This window comes from Bos mutus, chromosome 11 (genome assembly GCF_027580195.1).
Source record: "Bos mutus isolate GX-2022 chromosome 11, NWIPB_WYAK_1.1, whole genome shotgun sequence".
NCBI classification, from domain to species: domain Eukaryota; kingdom Metazoa; phylum Chordata; class Mammalia; order Artiodactyla; family Bovidae; genus Bos; species Bos mutus.
Window position 1 is genome coordinate 92,179,053 of NC_091627.1, and position 20,959 is coordinate 92,200,011.

At 42.2% G+C, this 20,959-nt stretch overlaps 1 protein-coding gene across 1 annotated transcript in view; it reads left to right on the top strand.

Moving 5' to 3' along the window:
• SRD5A2 (steroid 5 alpha-reductase 2) overlaps positions 1-14,502 on the top strand; it is a 47,905-nt gene extending 33,403 nt beyond the window's left edge. Inside the window, exons 3-5 of the mRNA XM_005893013.2 lie at positions 6,884-6,985; positions 8,489-8,639; positions 14,436-14,502. Of these exons, the coding sequence (XP_005893075.1) occupies positions 6,884-6,985; positions 8,489-8,639; positions 14,436-14,502 (320 nt within the window). The remainder of the gene's footprint in view (positions 1-6,883; positions 6,986-8,488; positions 8,640-14,435) is intronic.
• The last annotated feature ends 6,457 nt before the right edge of the window (positions 14,503-20,959 follow it).

The following is a 20,959-nucleotide window of genomic DNA, read 5'->3' on the forward strand; positions in this document are numbered from 1 at the left end:
GAACTAACACCCAAAAAGTATCCTTTTCATCATAGGGGACTGGAATGCAAAAGTAGGAAGTCAAAAAATACCTGGAGTAATAGGCAAATTTGGCCTTGGACTACAAAATGAAGCAGGGCAAAGGCTAACAGAGTTTTGCAACTGAACGCACTGGTCATAGCAAACATCCTCTTCCAACAGCACAAGAGAAAACTCTACATGTGAACATCACCAGATGGTCAATGCCAACATCAAATTGATTATATTCTTTGCAGCCAAAGATGGAGAAGCTCTATACAGTCAGCAAAACAAGACCTGGAGCTGACTGTGGCTCAGATCATGAACTCCTTACTGAAAAATTCAGACTTAAATTGAAGAAAGTAGGGAAAACCACTAGATCATTCAGACATAACCTTATTATACAGTGGATGTGACAGATAGATTCAAGGGATTAGGTCTGATAGACTGCCTGAAGAACTATGGATGGAGGTTTGTGACATTGTACAAGAGGCAGGGATCAAGACCATTCCCAAGAAAAAGAAATGCAAGAAGGCAAAATGGTTGTCTGAGGAGGCCTTACAAATAGCTGAGAAAAGAAAAGAAACTAAAGGCAAAGGAGAAAAGGAAAGATATACCCATCTGAATGTAGAATTCCAAAGAATAGCAAGGAGAGATAAGAAAGCCTTCCTCAGTGATCACTGCAAAGAAATAGAGGAAAACAATAGAATGGGAAAGACCAGAGATCTGTTCAAGAAAATTAAATATACCAAGGGGATATTTCATGAAAAGATGGGCACAATAAAGGACAGAAATGGTATGGACCTAACAGAAGCAGAAGATATTAAAAAGAGGTGGCATGCAAATTGGGACCAAAAGAAAGCAGGAGTCACAATACTCGTATCAGATAAATTAGACTTTAAAACAAAGGCTGTGAATTTCCATGCAAATTGGGACCAAAAGAAAGCAGGAGTCACAATACTCGTATCAGATAAATTAGACTTTAAAACAAAGGCTGTGAAAAGAGACAAAGAAGGTCACTACATAATGATCAAAGGATCAATCCAAGAAGAAGATATAACAATTATAAATATATATCCACCCAACATGGGAGCACCACAGTATGTAAGACAAATCCTAACAAGTATGAAAGGAGAAATTAACAATAACACAATAATAGTGGGAGACTTTAATACCCCACTCACACTTATGGATAGATCAACTAAACAGAAAATTAACAAGGAAAAAAAAAAAAAACATGTATCTATAAAGCTCACTAAAGCAAAGCAGAGTAAAATGAGGTATGGCAATAAAAGGCGTTAAATTTATCAAAAAAAAAATAATAAAGTGCTGAAAAATTAAAGCTGTCAAAAAAAAAATAAAAAAAAAAAAATAAAATCCTAGTATTCTTGGAGAGCAAAGTCCCATGCCCGAGGCGCATGGGAAATTAGTGCTAACTTATCATTGTTTAATCACTCAGTTTGTGTCCAACTCTTTGGGACCCTATGGACTGTAGCCCACCAGGCTCCTCTGTCCATGGAATTTCTCAGGCAAGAATACTGGAGTGGGTAGCCATTTCCTCCTCCAGGGGATCTTCCTGACTTAGGGATTGAACCTGCATCTCTTGTTTTGGCAGATGGATTCTTTACCACTGAGACGCCTGGGAAACCTGGTGTTAACTTAGGTGCATGGAATATACTCTCAAGAGAAAAAAAAAAAAAAAAAAAGCTCCTCCTATGATCCCACACCAGGGATGAGAGGAAGAGTATGAACCTGGACATCCTCTGAGAGAAGCCAGAAGCCCCAGCAGTCGGCTTCACTGTTCTGCCTGTTTCTTCCTGTCTGGAATGAAGTTCCCTGCAGGGACTTGACACCCCAAGGCATGACCTCACCCCCTCCACACACACACACACACACACACACACACACAGGCTACACCGTGGACTCATCTAGTCCCATCAGCGATTCTCTAAGGCTCCACCATGACCTGTATTCCCTAACTCACATTCTATTGCCTTGTTAACTTTTGTAAACAAAAAATGTTTTGAAAGTTCTATAGAAGAGACCAAAGTATTATCATGTGCTTTAAACTGTGGAACAGACAAAATGTCTCCGAAGTCGAGATATCAAAAAAAATAAAATAAAATAAAAAATAAAATAAAAAGTCCCCTAAATCAAAGACCAATTTAGAGTGTCCGTGAGACAGAGACCTGTCTCCCATTCCCTTGCTTGGAACCCTGCAATAAACATTGTGCTTTCTTTACTGCAAAAAAAAAAAAATTAAAAAAAAAAATAAAATAAAATAAAAAGAGGTGGCAAGAATACACAGAAGAACTATACAAAAAAGATCTTCATGACCCAGATAACCACGATGGTGTGATCACTCACCTAGAGCCAGATATTCTGGAAAGTGAAGTCAAAAGGGCCTTAGGAAGCATCACTATGAACAAAGCTAGTGGACGTGATGGAATTCCAGTTGAGCTATTTTAAATCCTAAAAGATGATGCTGTGAAAGTGCTTCACTGAATATGTCAGCAAATTTGGAAAACTCAGCAGTGGCCACAGGACTGGAAAAGGTCAGTTTTCATTCCAATCCCAAAGAAAGGCAATGCCAAAGAGTGTTCAAACTACCACACAATTGCACTCATGTCACACGCTAGCAAAGTAATGCTCAAAATTCTCAAGCCAGGCTTCAACAGTATGTGAACCGTGAACTTCCAGGTGTTCAAGCTGGATTTAGAAATGTCAGAGGAACCAGAGATCAAATTGCCAACATCCATTGGATCATTGAAAAAGCAAGAGAGTTCCAGAAGAACATCTGCTTTATTGATTATGCCAAAGCCTTTGACTGTGTGGATTACAACAAACTGTGAAAAATTCTTCAAGAGATGGGAACACCAGACCACCTTACCTGCCTCCTGAGAAATCTGTATGCAGGTCAAGAAGCAACAGTTAGAACTGGACATGGAACAGCAGACTGGTTCCAAATCAGCAAAGAAGTATGTATATTGTCACCCTGCTTATTTAACTTATGCAGAGTACATCATGTGAAATGTCAGGCTGGACAAGGCACAAGCTGGAATCAAGATTGCCAGGAGAAATATCAATAACCTCAGATAGACGACACCACCCTTATGTCAGAAAGAGAAGAAGAACTAAATAGCCTCTTGATGAAAGTGAAAGAGGAGAGTGAAAAAGTTGGCTTAAAACTCAGCATTCAGAAAACTAAGATCATGGCATATGGTCCCATCACTTCATGGCATATAGATGGGGAAACAATGGAAAATAGTGAGAGATTTTACTTTCTTGGGCTCCAAAATCACTGCAGATGGTGACTGTAGCCATAAAATTAAAAGATGCTTTTTCCTTGGAAGAAAAGGTATGACCAACCTAGACAGCATATTAAAAAGCAGAGACATTACTTTGCTGACAAATGTTCATCTAGTCAAATCTAGGGTTTTTTCCTGTAGTCATGTATGGATGTGAGAGTTGGATTATAAAGTTAAGCACTAAAGAATTGATGGTTTTGAACTGTGGTGTTGGAGAAGACTCTTGAGTGTCCCTTGGACTACAAGGAGATCCAACCAGTCCTTCCTAAAGGAAATCAGTCCTGAATATTCATTGGAAGGACTGATGGTGAAGCTGAAACTCCAATACTTTGGCCACCTGATGCGAAGAGCTGACTCCTTGGAGAATACCCTGATGCTGGGAAAGATTGAAGGCAGGAGGAGAAGGGGATGACAGAGGATGAGATGGTTGGATGGCATCACCGATTCAATGGACCTGAGTTTGGGCAAGCTCTGGGACCTTGTGATGGACAGGCGAGCCTGGCATGCTGCAGTCTATGGGGTCGTAAAGAATCGGCAGGACTAAGTGACTGAAATGATATGAACTGTTCAATCTTTTCAAGAAGTCAGTGTCCTGAAAAAAAATAAAAGGTAGGGATCTGGGCTAGATATAAATGTCCTTAAAGGATGTAATGACCAGATGTTAAATGTGTGCCTGTTTGGGACTTTGGTTTACACAAACCAGCTAGAAGCAGAGTTCTGGGAATATTGAGGAAACTGAATATGCCGAGGTATTACATAACATGAAGATCTCAAGGATATGCACTAAGAGTGTTTATTGGCGGTAGGAACAAAGTGTCTTGTTTTTCTTATTTTTGCTAATAAGCATTTCATCTTCCACAGACATATGTACTTCTTTTGTAATAAACTGACATCAGATCCTATTCTCCCCTGCTTAAAACCTGCCAGTGGCTTCCTGTTGCTCTTAAAAATCCGAACTTCTCACCATGGCCCATAGAGCCCAATGAAATTTTGAAATTATCAGCCTATTCTCATCTCCTTATCCCCCACCTCCTGCCATCTATCTTAAAGCATTAACTGCAGCACCTTCCTTCTGTTTCTTAGACATACTAAACCTATACTATCCTTAGGACCTTTGCATCTGTTAGTTCCTCTACCAGAAAGCTCTCCCCGCAAATACCGATCTTTGTATTCTCATTATTCAAATCATAGGGCAGATGCCAAATCTTCAGAAAAGCTTTCCTACTGACCTCATCTAAAGTAGAGACACCTCCTCTCCACCCCAATTCACTCTCTGTTTCATCATCCTACTTTGATTTTCTGCTTTGTAATGATATGTGATTTAAATTTTTTCATTATTTTAATTCATTTATGTGTTTCTCCACTGAAATGTAATCTCTATGAGAACAGACACCTTGACTGCTTTTCTCACTACTACATCCCTGGTGTTTAAGACAGTGCTTGGTACATAGTAAGACCTCAGCAAATGTTATTTGAATAAATGAATGAAAGAGTAAACACGTGAATGAATCTCATATTATACTTGTAAGATAGGTGCTGTTAGATTCTACGTTTTACAGATAAGAAAACTGAGGCTCAGAGAAGTTAAGTGACTTGTCCAGGGACACACAGACATCACATCGAAGGTGCCTGCATTCTCATTGCTGTGTGTGCTATTCCGCCCCTCTCCCATTCCCTGGTGCTCCCTCCACTGGTGTCCCTTCCCTCCAGGATAATAATCTTTTGACTAGACAAGATTAAAAATGATTGCTTCATATCATAGCAAATGAGGTGAGAGTAGACGTGACTGCTTTTAATTCAACTGTTCTTGCTTTTTGCCTGTTGTAATTTGATCAGCACACATACACTTGGCTGAGAGCTGGGCTTGGGCATCTATGGCATAAGACCTAGCATACAGAGTCCTGGCTCTCCTCATCTCAGACTTTTCTGTGCCTGTGAATGTGGAAGAGGAGTGTGCAGTGTGAAAATTGGTTTGCTAGGTGCCAAGCTCTCTAACTACTTCCACAAGAGTAGATATATCAGTCAGTCCTGCTCTGAGCAATAAGTCACAGAAAACTCTTCAGTTCGGTTCAGTTCAGTCGCTCAGTCATGTCAGACTCTTTCTGACATCATGAACTGCAGCACGCTAGGCTTCCCTGTCCATCACCAACTCCTGGAGTTTACCCAGACTCATGTCCATTGAGTCGGTGATGCCATCCAACTATCTCATCCTCTGTCGTCCTCTTCTCCTCCTGCCCTCAATCTTTCCCAGCATCAAGGTCTTTTCAAATGAGTCAGTTCTTCACATCAGGTGGCCAAAGGATTAGAGTTTCAGCTTCAACATCAGTCCTTCCAATGAACACCCAGGACTGATCTCCTTTAGGATGGACTGGTTGGATCTCCGTGCAGTCCAAGGGACTCTCAAGAGTCTTCTCCAACACCACAGTTCAAAAGCATCAATTCTTTGGTGTTCAGCTTTCTTTATAGTCTAACTCTCACATCCATACATGACTACTGGAAAAACCATAGTCTTGACTAGATGACCTTTGTCAGCAAAGTAATGTCTCTGCTTTTTAATATGCTGTCTAGGTTGTCCATAACTTTCCTTCCAAGGATTAAGCGTCTTTTAACTTCATGGCTGCAATCACCATCTGCAGTGATTTTGGAGCCCCCCAAAATAAAGTCAGCCACTGTTTCCTCTGTTTTCCCATCTATTTTCCATGAAATGATGGGACCGGATGCCATGATCTTAGTTTTCTGAATGTTGAGCTTTAAACCAACTCTTAGTAATTTAAATAATTAAGAATTTATATTTCTCACATAACAAGATTGTCCATAGGTAGGTGGTTTCTGCATTCCTTCAGCTGCTTCCTGGTGTCACTAAGATCTCAGGCACTTTCTGCTCCACTGTTCTGAACATATTTATCTTATGTCCTCGTGACAGTCACCACATGGTTGCAAGACATTTCCTGTAGCTCCAGGCATCACACCTGCAACGAAGGAAGAGGGAGGCACTAGAGGCACTGAACCCACCTGCCCCCTTTATCAGAAAACCAAAAGAGTTCCAAGGAAACCTCTAGAAAGCTTTCCTTTACACCGTCTCAGCAGAACTAGGTCACAAGACCTCTTCTCAGCCTTCTAGCCTCTAGAGTGGGGGTGGTCAAGGAGGAGGGATTTTAATTGGTGGTTAAGTTTGCTGACCATGGTTTGATTGTTTTTGAATGAGCTGAAGGCTTGCTATTTATTCATTCATTTACTTGCTTATGTACTTATTTATTTAAATGTCAGATGATGGTGAGGGCTCCCTCTCCTCTCTCACTCATCTCTATCACCTGACACTGTGCATTTTCAGTCTTTTGGCCTGTGAAACAGCATAGCTCTTTCATTCAAATTTGGGACCAGGATACGTTGCTCCCTCCCTCCTTTCTTGCTTTAGTAGCATTCTTAGAATTTGAGGTCAAATGCCGTTCCCTTCATTTTTTAGAAAACAACCAAACTAAACAAACAAACAAAAAAAAACAAACCACAAAACACTTTGATTGTGAGAAAACACCAAAAACAGCACACATTGTTAACTTCTCCCTCTCTTCTTTGCCAAGGTATCTTCTTATTCATTTTGGGAATGGGAATCAACATTCACAGTGACTATATATTGCGCCAGCTCAGGAAGCCTGGAGAAATCATCTATAGGATTCCACAAGGTAACGTCTCCCCTGCCCTCCAGATTCTCACTCTGCCTTGAGAGCCTGTCCCAGGAGTTTCACTATGAGTAACAAAAGAGAGGGCACAGATGATGCAGTCTATCCCAGCAGGTCCCTGGCTTCTCCTCCATGTCTCATCCTGCCCCACGATACATTTGTGTTCCTGGTCTGAACCTGAAAGAGCGAGAGAAGAGCCCCCAGGCAGGTTCGCAATCGCGACACCCTCAGTGTGGGGAGTGAGGGGTTGGGGTCAGGAGGAAGTAGACTGTCACTTGTTGCAGTTTATCATGTGCTGTATGAGGCTCTCCAGAGAAGCAGAACCGATTGAATTAGGCTTCCCAGGTGGCTCACTGATAAAGAACCCACCTGCCAGTGCAGGAGACACAGGAGGACAGGGGTTTGATCCCTGGGCCTGGAAGGAGGAAATGGCAACCTCCTTGACGAGGCAATGGCAACCTACTCCAGTATTCTTGCCTGGAAAAATCTCACGGACAGAGGACCGTGGTGGGCTATAGTCATGGGGTTGCAAAAGAGTCGGACATGACTGAAAATACACACACACACACAACTGATCAATAAAGAGATTTATTATGAGGAATTGGCTCACAGGACTGTGGAGGTTAAGAAATCCCAGAATCTGCCATCTACAAGGTGGAGTCCCCAGAGAATAGGTGGTGTAATTTCTAGTTCTCAAGGCCTGAGAACTAGGAGAGCTTCTGTGTAAGTTCCAGTCTGAGTGCAGGAAACCAATGTTCAGCTCAAAACCAGAGAACGAATTCTCCCTCGGCCAATTTTTGTTTTGTTCAAGCCTCCAGAGGATTGACTCTTCTCAATCTGGGGGCTGGGCGTGGGGTGGGGAGACGATCTGCTTTACTCAGTCTGTTGACTCAACTGTTAATTTGATCCAGACACTGTCACGGACATACCCAGAAATAACGATCAATCAAGAATCTGGGCACGACATGGCCCAGTCAAGATGACACACAGGAAATTAACAATCATTTGTATGTAGAGTGCTGATCCTTCCTAGGTTAGCGAATAAAGCCATATCATGCACAACCAACACATGCGTCCTCTTCAAGAAGTCTCACTAGACTTAACTAGTGAGTAGTCAGGGGGTAGCATTTGTTTATTTCCTGCCACTTGTGTGTTCTTAAAGATGTAGAGAACCATATTTACTTCATCAAAACTTAGGATGGGAAGCCTTACCAGTACAAGTGCATTTTCAGAGATAAAGGTGCAGAATATTTGAAGTTCTAACTATTCCCAAGTAACCAGGGTGTGAGGTTGACATATAAGCAGGATGTTCTGAGGGCCACAGGAGGCCGACACTGTTTTCCCTGCTCCCCAAGAGGATTGCACCAAACTCCCCCGACTCTGAAGGCGGTCTCCAGCCCCGCATTTGACCTAGGTGCCCTTATGTGTTTTGGAACAAAGCAGAAGGGTTCTCACATGGCAATAATGGAGCGCAGGGGACTGACTTGTCGATTCTTCCGCACGCAGGTGGCTTGTTCACGTATGTTTCTGGAGCCAATTTCCTCGGTGAGATCATTGAATGGATCGGCTATGCCCTGGCCTCTTGGTCCCTCCCAGCACTTGCATTTGCATTTTTCTCACTTTGTTTCCTTGGGCTGCGAGCTTTTCATCATCATAGGTAAACTTTTCAATTAAGGTGGCAGCATCCACATGGCTTTCTTCTCCAAACAGGCTCTTCTTAAAACACAGACTCAGATTTAGAAACCTAAAAGATTTATTTTTAACAAGGTAAGGTTGACACAGTAACCCAGATGGGCCAATTCTGATGTCTCAGATTTTCACTGAAGTTGGAATTTAGCTGGGTGGCAGCATCAGCGACACTTTTTACCTTCCTAGGAGCAAACACAATTCCACATAGACAGGGGCACTGAGGGGACTCGCGAAGCCACGTGCCTGTTGAAGAAGGCTTTCCAGAGAGGAGCACTTGGTTTCCACGTGAGGTAGTTGACCGGGCCCTGTGCCCGCCTATCAGGCTTATCTGGCAATGGCTGCTGTTTGGCTGTGGGCTACAGGTAAGAGTCAGGAGGTACAAGGGGTGCTTCAGTTCACCTCGGCCACACTCTCTAAGTGTGTTCCATGGCTGGGACCCCAGGTCGCACTTTCCAGAGCTTCCCAGGCAGTTCTGAGGCACAGTTTGGATGGAGAGTCAGTGGGGAAAAGCACTAGCTCTGAACCTAGTGTGGCTGCTATTTTTTTTTTTTTTCCAGCTGGGAGCCTTTTATTTTATTTTATTTTTTAAATTTTATTTTATTTTTAAACTTTACATAATTGTATTAGTTTTCTAGGTTTGGTGCTAACAGTTCAGGTAATCACAGAGCCCTGGAAACTCCAGAATTCTTTTCTTGGAGTCTACATAATACCAGGATTTATTCCTCCTTCCCGTGCCCCCACCTTCTATAGATCATAACCCAGGTCATTGCTGGCTTCCTGGGAAGATCAGTGCAGTTCAGTTCAGTTGCTCAGTCGTGTCCCACTCTGCGACCCAATGAACTGCCGCACACCAGCTTCCCTGTCTATCACCAGCTCCCGGAGCTTGCTCAAACTCACGTCCATCGAGTCAGTGATGCCATCTAACCATCTCATCCTCTGTTCTCCCCTTCTCCTCCTGCCTTCAATCTTTCCCAGCATCAGGTCTTTTCCAATGAGTCAGTTCTTCCTATCAGGCCAAAGTATTGGAGTTCATCTTCAGCATCAGTCCTTCCAATGAATATTCAGAATTTTAGGATTGACTGGTTGGATCTCCTTGTAGTCCAAGGGACTCTCAAGAGTCTTCTCCAACACCACAGTTCAAAACCATCAATTCTTTGGTGCTCAGTTTTCTTTATAGTCCAACTTTCACATCCATACATGACTACTGGAAAAACCATAGCTTTGACTAGAAGAACCTTTGTTGGCAAAATAATGTCTCTGTTTTTTAATATGCTGTCTAGGTTGGTCATACCTTTTCTTCCAAGGAGCAAGCGTCTTTTAATTTTATGGCTACAGTCATCATCTGCAGTGATTTTGGAGCCCAAGAAAATAAAGTCTGTCACTGTTTTCCATTGTTTCCCCATCTATTTGCCAGGAAGTGATGGGACCATAAGCCATGATCTTAGTTTTCTGAATGTTGAGTTTTAAGCCAACTTTTTAATTCTCCTCTTTCACTTTCATCAAGAGCCTCTTTAGTTCTCTTTCTATCTAAGTGTGGTGTCATCTGAGTATCTGAGGTTATTGATATTTCTCCTGGCAATCTTGATTCCAGCTTGTGCCTTGTCCAGCCTGACATTTCACATGGTGTAGTCTGCATATAAGTTAAATAAGCAGGGTGACAATATATGTACTTCTTTCCTGATTTGGAACCAGTCTGTTGTTCCATGTCCAGTTCTAACTGTTGCCTCTTGACCTGCATACAGATTTCTCAGGAGGCAGGTAAGGTGGTCTGGTGTTCCCATCTCTTGGAGAATTTTCCACAGTTTGTTGTGATCCACACAGTCAAAGGCTTTGGCATAGTCAATAAAGCAGAAGTAGATGTTTTTCTGGAACTCTCTTGCTTTTTTGATGATCCAACGGATGTTGGCAATTTGATTTCTGGTTCCTCTGCCACTTCGGAATCCAGCTTGAACATCTGGAAGCTCACAGTTAATGTACTGTTGAAGCCTATCTTGAAGAATTTGGGGCATTATTTTGCTATTGTGTGACATGAGTGCAATTGTGTGGTAGTTTGAGCATTCTTTGACATTGCCTTTCTTTGGGATTGGAATGAAAACTGACCTTTTCCAGTCCTGTGGCCATTGCTGAGTTTTCCAAATTTGCTGGCATGTTGAGTACAACACTTTCACAGTATCATCTTTCAGGATTTGAAAGAGCTCAATTGGAATTCCATCACCTCCACTAGCTTTGTTCATAGTGATGCTTCCTAAGGCCCACTTGACTTCACATTCCAGGATGTTTGGCTCTAGGTGAGTGATCATACCATCGTGGTTATCTGGGTCATGAAGATCTTTTTTGTATAGTTCTTCTGTGTATTCTTGCCACCTCTTCTTAATATCTTCTGCTTCTGTTAGGTCCATACAATTTCCGTCCTTTATTGTGCCCATCTTTGCAAGAAATGTCCCCTTGGTATCTCTAATTTTCTTGAAGAGATCTTTGGTCATTCCCCTTCTGATGTTTTCCTCTGATCACCGAGGAAGGCTTTTTTTAATCTCTCCTTGCTATTCTTTGGAACTCTGCATTCAGATGGGTATATCTTTCCTTTTCTCCTTTGCCTTTAGTTTCTTTTCTTTTCTCAGCTATTTGTAAGCCCTCCTCAGACAATCATTTTGCCTTTTTGCATTTCTTTTTCTTGGGGATGGTCTTGATCCCTGCCTTTTGTACAATGTCGCAAACCTCCACCCGTAGTTCTTCAGGCACTCTATCAGATCTAATCCCTTGAATCTATTTGTCACGTCTACTGTATAATCATAAGGAATTTGACTGAGGTCATTCCTGAATGGTCTAGTGGTTTTCCCTACTTTCTTCAATTTAAGTCTGAATTTTTCAGTAAGGAGTTCATGATCTGAGCCACAGTGAGCTCCGGGTCTTGTTTTTGCTGACTGTATAGAGCTTCTCCATCTTTGGCTGAAAAGAATATAATCAATCTGATTTCGGTGTTGACCATCTGGTGATGTTCACATGTAGAGTTTTCTCTTGTGCTGTTGGAACAGAGGGTTTGCTATGACCAGTGCGTTCAGTTGCAAAACTCTGTTAGCCTTTGCCCTGCTTCATTCCATAATCCAAGGCCAAATTTGCCTATTACTCCAGGTATTTTTTGACTTCCTACTTTTGCATTCCAGTCCCCTATAATGAAAAGGACATCTTTTTTGGGGTGTTAGTTCTAGAAGGTCTTTTAGGTCTTCATAGAACCGTTCAACTTCAACTTCTTCAGCATTGCTTGTTGGAGCATAGACTTGGATTACTGTGGTATTGAATGGTTTGCCTTGGAAATTAACAGAGATCATTCTGTCGTTTTTGAGACTGTACCCAAGAACTGCATTTCGGGCTCTTTTGTTGTCTATGATGGCTACTCCATTTCTTCTAAGGGATACTTGCTCACAGTAGTAGATATAATGGTCATCTGAATTAAATTCACCCATTCCAGTCCATTTTAGTTCACTGATTCCTAAACTGTCAATGTTCACTCTTGCCATCTCCTGTTTGACCACTTCCAATTTACCTTGATTCATGGACCTAACATTCCAGGTTCCTATGCAATGTTGTTCTTTACAGCATTGGACTTTACTTCCATCACCAGTCACATCCACAACTGGGTGGTGTTTTTGCTTTAGCTCTTTCTCTTCATTCTTTCTGTGTTTATTTCTCCTGGGAAGATAGGGTCATCCATTCAGTGTGATACCTGTGTGGGACACTTTCAGGACTGTGTCATCTGCTGGAGGACTACACTCTGCTGGGGAATTCTGGGAACTGCAGGAGACAGTGGACAGAGGAGCCTGGCAGGCTATAGTTCATAGGGTCACAAAGAATTGGACATGACTGAAGAGACTTAGCATTCACCTACTGGTCTAGCCTAAAGCTTTACCAGCTTCCACCTCCCTCCGAATCCATGCACCTGCAATAGGGTGGGGAAAAAAAGTTAAGTATCACTGAAAGTGAAAGGAATACACACTAAATTGCTATCAGGCTTTAAAGACAAGTTTCAGATCCCTTTTCTGAAATGGGGCTAGAGGAAAGAGAAAGCCTGTTGTTCCTGGACACATAGTGGGGTGGGGAGTGGGGAGGATGCCCAAAGGGAGAACAGGCTTGGAATCAGGATCCTGAAGGAAACACTTAGGCTCCTGTATAGGCATTTTAGTCCAGCTAATGATCAATTTCATAGTCTTGAAGGCTTAACTAAGAATGGGTTCTTTTCCTTGGAATGGGATTTATGCAGAGACCGTCTAGAAATGAATGAAACAGCAACTCTCCTCATGACTTATTTCTACCCCCTCCTGGGCTTGGTAGAGAAGGGCACCGGTGGGGTCCCCAGCCTGGAAGGGGGTCAGTGAAATAATTCTGCCCCATTCAGGTAGGCCTGTTGCCCATCCTGTAAGGACAGGGCAGCAGTCAGTAGAAGACTGATGAGTATGGACTGTGCTGGGCCTGGTCAGGGGAGGCCACAGTTCTGCCAGAGGGTTCTAGCTAGTGCAACAACAAAATCCAAACTGAAGCCCTGTCCTGCTGTGTTGACTGCTTCAGAGGGAAGGCTGGAGGGCGTCATTTTTATAAGGCTAATTGGGGTTTGTGAAAGGCAGCTCAGCAGACCCCACATCACTGCATGGAAAACCAGCCACCTCCTGTGACATATCAACACTGTCTGCCATTTCAAACTATGATACTTGAACAGAGTGTATCAGTTTAATTATAGCTTAAGAGCTACCAGCTTCAACTAGTTAAGAGAGCAGCCTGGTCACTTAAAGAGAAAGCCGTTTTTACAAGATGTATTAGTCTCCCTTGACTGCCCAAAGAGGAACTAACTGAGTGGCTTAAAGAACAGAAATGTATTCTCTAGCAGTTCTGGAGGCAGAAGTCGGAAATCAAGGTGTGGGAGGACTACACTCTCTCTGAAGGCTCAAGGGAAGAATCCTTCCTTGTCTCTTCCTAGCTTCTGGCAGTGGCCGGCATTCCTTGGTGTTCGTGGCTTGTAGCTGCATCCCCATCATCCCTGCCTCTGTCTTCACAAGGCTTTCCCCCCCCCGTGTGTCTGTCTCTGTGTGTCTTCTCACCTTCTCGTGAGAACACCAGTCATATTGGATTAAGGGCCCACCCTGCTCCAGTACGACCTTATCTTAACAAATTATATCTGCAATGACCCTATTTTCAAAATAAGGTCACCTTCTCAGGTACTGGAAGTTAGAACTTCAGCCTATGTTTTAGGGGACACACAATTCAATAGACAATACAAAGTAACATTTCTTTTTTCTTTTGGCATTCCCCCAGGCCTTTTGAAGGGATATTTTACCTGGAAACCTGACCAGTTCTCTACAGTTAACCTTGACCATGCTCTCTTTGTGACCTCTGGTTCCTGTATGCCTCAGTTGAATCCATCGAGTACTTATTTCTGGCTATTATATATTCTTTACTGGGTAAAATATACATAACAAAATTTCCCATTTTAACCATATTAAATATATAACTCAGTGGCATCAGGTACGCTCATCATGTGGTACAGCCACTACTGCTGGTCTCTGGCTATTGTTTTTTATTTCCCAACATGAGAAGCTTCAACATTTGCAAGAGATAGGATGCTGGAGGGAGGAAGAAAATAGACAGATGGCCACCTGGAAAAGTCAGGCCCCAAATAATTGCAGGCTGATTTGTAACAGGGACTTCAAACAGATCAAACCTCAACCAGTGACCGCTGCTTGATTGTATTTATAATCATTCCTCTCTTGTCTTTTAGATTCTACCTCAAGATGTTTGATGACTACCCCAAGTCTCGAAGAGCCCTCATTCCATTCATCTTTTAAAGAAACCAAAGAACAAGGGAACAAAGCTCCCACGATCCTGTTGAAAATCATCAAGCTGCTGAACCTGTAACTTTTAAAGTCCTACTGTGTATGTGTAATAGTAGCATGGTGTCCTGGCAGCTGGCCTGAGGAGTCTGCATGGGCCCCCTAGTGTCTCCTCCCAACCCCCTGGGGGTCTCTGTGCTGCTCTCCTGTTGAAGAATAAGGCCCCACCTTTCAATGCAGAGATATCTGCTTCTTAGCTCTTCCTCCTAGAAAGTACAAACTTTCCTATGTGTTTTTTTCTTTGACTGACCCAAGTACATGTGGCTTTATACCTACTCTATATCAGTGTTAAGACTTTCTGCAGTCGAGAACGCTTTGAGTTGAGGGCATTGCTTATAGAATTTATTAAAGGTACACATTTGACTCCTATACAAATTAGCAGCAATTTAAATTCTGAAGCTGCACAGACCCAGAGCAATTCTCCTCCCAAATGAAAACCTACTCACCTCTCCCTTTTCCTTAGTTAACTATGAAAGATGTGAAATGATTAAGTAGACTTTGAGCAGAGGAGCCCTCTCTTCATTCTGCTGAAAATGCAATAATACATTGACCCCATTTCAAATTTGTGTGTTGTCTTAGTGCCTCTGTCTTCCTGAAGATTTCACAGTTCCCATTAGAAATATCATACATAGGCTAACAGATAACTGGTGTGGATTTTATCAAAGGTCAGGTTTTAATGACTGCAAAGAAGAAGAGATGACTCTGGTTGACCACAGAGGGAGAGAGAAAGTATTTTACATATAGACTGCAAACTCTCATGTTTTTGGAAACTGGTGTGTGTATGTGCTTAGTTGCTCAGTCGTGTCTCTTTGTGACCCCATGAACTACAGCCCTCCAGACTCTGTCCATGGAGATTCTTCAGGCAAGAATACTGGAGTGGGTTGCCATACCCTTCTCCAGGGGATCTTCCTAACCCAGGAACTGAACCCAGGTCTCCTGCATTGCAGGCAGATTCTTTATCTGAGCCACCAGAGAAGCCCTGGAAACTGGTGGAAATAGCCAAATAATGAGTGTCAGACAATGGAAAGTACCGAATTAGAGTGCACGCTGTTTCCCCTGACCAGACGTGTACAGTGATGGTGAAGCATCTCAGAAGCACCCAGCATCTCTTCCCTTCTGGAGTTTCTGCACCACAGTCCCCAGGATCTATTCAAGAAGGAATCCCCAAGAGGTGCCTTGAACTTCAGTCCTTAGAAGTCCTGGGAGACGAGGCTGGAATTCACAACCAGAGGGACACCTCTAGGCAGACAACCTGCTTTGTTTGGCCCCAACAGTGTTTTACACATAGTTTGGTTTTCTTTTTCTTTTTACATTAAAAGTCTTGAAAATTTAAAAATTAGGAGGTTTCTTCATTTTCCAGTTTCTTTTAGAACATTGGAGAATCTGGGCCTATGGAGCCTGCCAAGGACTGGGACTGGTCAGCTGGTAGACATAAGAATTTGCAACCTCAGTGGAAGGGGTCACCTTCAAGTGGATGCTGAAACTTTGGGCTCTCTAAGGAAGGGACTGAACCCTCCTAATCAGAATGCATGATGATGTCTCTGTAGGTCTAGGTTTGTGTCCAGAATTGGTAATCTTTAGCAAATCTCTTTGAGAAGTCAGCACCAGTTTCATCAGATGTAGTGCTAAGTGCAGAAATTCACTAGACAAAATACACTCAAAAGATCTGAAGATGTATATGACTGAAAAATACATGTTATAATCATGTATATACATGTTTTGCTGTTTAAATGACTCTTGAATTATGGATAAGTAATTTTTAAAATTAAAAGGCCCCCAAACTTATAAATATTTTCATTAAGTGTTGAGCTGTGTTTGTTCCCTTTTATTCTGTGGGGGTTTTTTTCCCCCTGAGTGTTGCTTCCTTTTTTTCCTTCTCTATTTTGCCAATTTGAAATTCAGGGTCCTGAGCTGAAAATAAAAGAGAAATATGACTTATAGAGCTTGTCAACCACAGCTTAGAACTCCAAGCAGGTGCAATAAAGGTGCAGGAGAATGTACTAAGGCTGGATGCCCCTCCAAGTGTTCAGGAATACACAGAGGAGTAGGGAAACCACACTCGGTGAAATCAACCTTAAGGTGTAGGTTGGCCTCTGTGAAATGACTTCTGGTTCTCTCTGTGACACTTAAAACTGCTTTTATGAGATCCTTTATCATATTACTATATATAATACCCAGACCAGCCCTTGATTTGTAATAAATGCTCAATAAATGATAACTATTATTTGCTCAGTGTGTGCAATCTCAGGACAAAACTGCAGTTTCATGTTCTTGCCACTAGAGGGTGTTCTTTAGAATTTTATTTAGGACAACTCTGATTTATTATACTTAGGTCTAACTCACATGTTTGAAATTTAAGGAACTCTTATAATTACAATTTATCATGATTTCTTAATTTAAATATAGGGTAGAATAAACTTCATATAATTTTGTTTTTAGATTTTCTTTTGATGTGGACCATTTTTAAAGTCTTTATTGAATTTATTACAATATTAATGGCACCCCACTCCAGTACTCTTGCCTGGAGAGTCCCATGGACAGAGGAGCCTGGTGGGCTGCAGTCCATGGGGTCGCTAAGAGTCGGACACGACTGAGCGACTGCACTTTCACTTTTCACTTTCATGCATTGGAGAAGGAAATGGCAACCCACTCCAGTGTTCTTGCCTGGAGAATCCCAGGGACGGGGGAGCTTGGTGGGCTGCCCTCTCTGGGGTCGCACAGAGTCGGACACGACTGAAGCAACTTAGCAGCAGCAGCAGCAGTTTATGCTTTGGTTTTGTTGTTGCAGTTGTCACTGTTTCTCATGCTTTGATTTTTTTGGCTACAAGGCATGTTGGCTCTTAGCTCCCTGACCAGGACTTAAACTAGCACCCCCCGCATTGGGAGGTGAAGTCTTAATCACTGGACCCCCAGGGAAGTCCCAACTTCATGTAATTTTAAATATTCTCTTGATAACCGAGGTATTCTCAGTGCTCTAGGGCTATTGTTTTCAACTCAGTTTCTCTGTTTAGGTCTAGGATATGCAAGCAGAAGGAATACAGTAAAAGTCTGAAGGTATGCTCATCCCTAAACATATTTCCCTTTTCTTCTAACACTGAAGTGCAACAAAAATATGGTTATTTTAGGTGGAGTGTTTTTTCTTTTCAAATCAGAGCTAAAATATGACTGGCTTAGTTAACCAGCTACTCTCTTGCTCTTGCTGAAATGTTCATGGAGGCAATGTTTTCCTACTGACCTGTAGGAGGTGTTGTAATGTTTTGTTTGCTTTCTGAGTTAAGGAGATAAAGCACATTTAGGACATCAGCTAGTTCCACCCCTTCGTGTTACAGATGGAGACGCTAAAACCCAGTGTTAAATGCCTTCCAAGGTGTTGCACAGCTGGTCTTATCTTGTCTGTTTAAGGGTCAGAAGTCTTTTTTTCTTCGTTAAGCACAGCAGGCTTTTATAAGAGAGATCCAGTAGAGCCTTCCTAGATAGGTGTGGATTTAAGGCCTGAACACAGTTGGCAATCGCTTATTGATACTTAGATGTGAAAATGGTGAGGGGTGGGGACATAGTGTTGAATTTGACATGATTCTTGCCCTTTACGGGCTGCCATTTGGATTTCAGAAGAGTTACGGCAGGAGAAAACTAGCCAGAGCTTAATTGCAGTGCCACAGTTCAGATGCACAGATTGTTACGGGCTTTGGGGGAACCTGTTCCCCTCACTCTGTGGGGAGGATCCAGCTGCTGCCCTTATCTTGAACCTATTTGATAAAATGAAGGTGCAGGAGAGAGGAAACGTGTGTTCAGTAAATGTCACAACTTTCCCCCTCCCTAACACTTACCTTCACAAGGAGCAATATCGGTTCTGCCCTGTTCAGAAGGAGAAAAGACTGCTAATGAGAAGTTTGCGATTAAATAGTGATTTAGGTGGTTTAAACTCTTTCAAAAACCAATTAATAAACCTATGATTTTACTGTCCCACGGTTTTGCAATAACTGTCTTGACTTTTTGTGGTAACCTCATGACAACTCGCCAAGAAGCAAGGGAGAAAACTGGGCTTGTGAAGGGATGGATTTGTGAGGAGTCATTTCCCTTCTTGCCCAGCTTTGTGATTATCTACTAGGCTGTGGGCTGAGGTCCAGGCATGGCAAATACGCAGGGTAACAATACATGTAAAGTAAAACCTTCTAGAAAAGGCTGCTGATTGTTTTATAGCATCTATACTCTCCCATGATAAAAGAGGCATGGTGCCAGACAGTCATGTAGGTGCTTGGGTGATTTAATAGCCATTGAGTGGATTTAATTTCTAAACAAGAGATTCGCTCTTTTTCTCTATAAGTCCACTGGGCTGTGATCTTAAAAGGTTCTGTGTCATTTGTATCGTGTCCTCTTTCTCCCCATTAACCACAGCTTAGGGTCTGGATGAGTGAAATACTCTCTGGGGAAAGGTCAGAGTATGTACTATACCGTCTTAATGCCTTTCGTCCTAACCTTTGTGGGTACGTGGCTTGGCTTTGCTCAGTGTAGTCAGAGTCCAGGTGAAGGATTTCCGTTATCCTCTCCACCTGACAGGCTGGCTGGGAGGAGGGGAGAACAGAGAGAGAAAGCGGGGGCAAGGTAGGGTTTCGTGAGGAGTGAGGTGGAAATGGGGGATGCTTGGCAGGGAAGTGAGGTAAATGGCCTTGGGAGCAGGGCCTTCTCCTGACAGAATGGCTTCTTCCTTTCCCTGGTGTCCAGGTCTTTCTAAGCCAGATCCTTGCCTTATCCTCCCAGGGGGAAAAAAATTCCCTCTGAGAGAGAAAGCAAGCCCTTCTCAGAGCTCCTTTTTTATAAGGGAAGAAGCTGAGTTTCTTAAAACATAAGCCATATGGCTGTGCCTCGAGATAAATAGTTTAATTGTATTTCTGTCCGCTCACCTCATAAAGATGGTTTTAAGTCAGCGGAGCAGTGTCACTTGTCAGAAAGAGGTGAAGGAACTGTTCCGAGAAGCGCGTGGCAGCATCCAAGTTCTGGGAGGCCAGTGTGGGGAGAGGACAGCAGCCAGAGGAACGAGAGTGGGCAGGTTTTCCTTCTGCACCGTCTTTGTTTTCCTTTACTTCAGAGGCCCCGAAGAACACGATCCTTTTGTGGTGCATTTTTCAGCACTGACTAGAAAGCAAGTACCATAAAAATCAATTAAATTTTATTAATCCATTAATTCATTTTGTTAATTAATTCTTTAATGTAAGATTCTTACACTATAGAGGTATAGACATAAGTGTAAACTGTGTTAAGTTAAAGATACATATTGTACAAACTCTAGGGCAACAATTTAACAAAGAGATATAAATAATAAACTAATAGAAAAATGAAAAGCAATCACAAAAAACAGTTAATCCTTAATCCCCAAATAACGCAGGAAAAGTAGAAAAAATGAAAACAAAGGAAAAAAAAAAAACAGAAGGGAAAAATAGCAGATAGTGAGATGGTATTTGCAGGGAGCCTGAGAAGGGTTCGGAGGGGCTGTCACATCAACTGAGCCCTCACTATGTCCATTATGAAACTAGAGATGAACTTTAAATATAGGCAAAACTCTCAACATATTTTATTGAAAATTTGAGATAGAAAAATGTAAAAGAAGAAAACAAGTCCTGTAGCCTTCTATACAGTAGTCATTTGGACTCTAGGGGCTCTACCTAATCCTTATCTGGTCTTCTTAAGTGCAACTGAAGTCTACTCTTCGCTGACATATGATGCATTCCTATTCTGAAATTTGTAGGTGCTGGGAATGCTCTAACTCTCCACCCTCCAACTTGGCAACTAGCAGGATTACCGGCAGAGCCTAAAGTAGCTGAAACACCACCACACTTTGTCAACTGTTCTAATGCACTCTCCTCCATCCTAAAAGCCATACAAATATGTTAGGTAAAAGCAGATTTGTTCTGCCCTGTAACAAATCTGCCTTGATAGAGTCATTATCTTGCTTTTTAGCCTGTAAGAACTGTAGGGAAAACCCAGATGCCTGGTGATTGCTGAAGACACATCATAGCAAATTTTTCATTCATTAAGCAAATTTATACTGAGAAAACTGGATATCTATATGCAGGAGAAGGGATTTGAATCCTTACCTTGTACAACAAACAAAAATTAACTCAAAGTGAATCATAAAGCTAAATGTAAGAGATTAAATTATAAAACCCATAGAAGCAAACACAGGAATAAATCTTTATAGTGTTGGATTAGGCAGTGATTTCTTTGATACGATGCCAAAGGCACAAGGAATAATAAAGAAGATTGGCACCTGAACTTCATCAGAATCAAAATCTTTTGTACCTCAAAGTTCAATTCAGTCACTCAGTCGTGTCTGACTCTTTGGGACCCCATAGACTGCAGCATGCCAGGCCTCCCTGTCCATCACCAACTCTCGGAGCTTACTCAAGCTCACGTC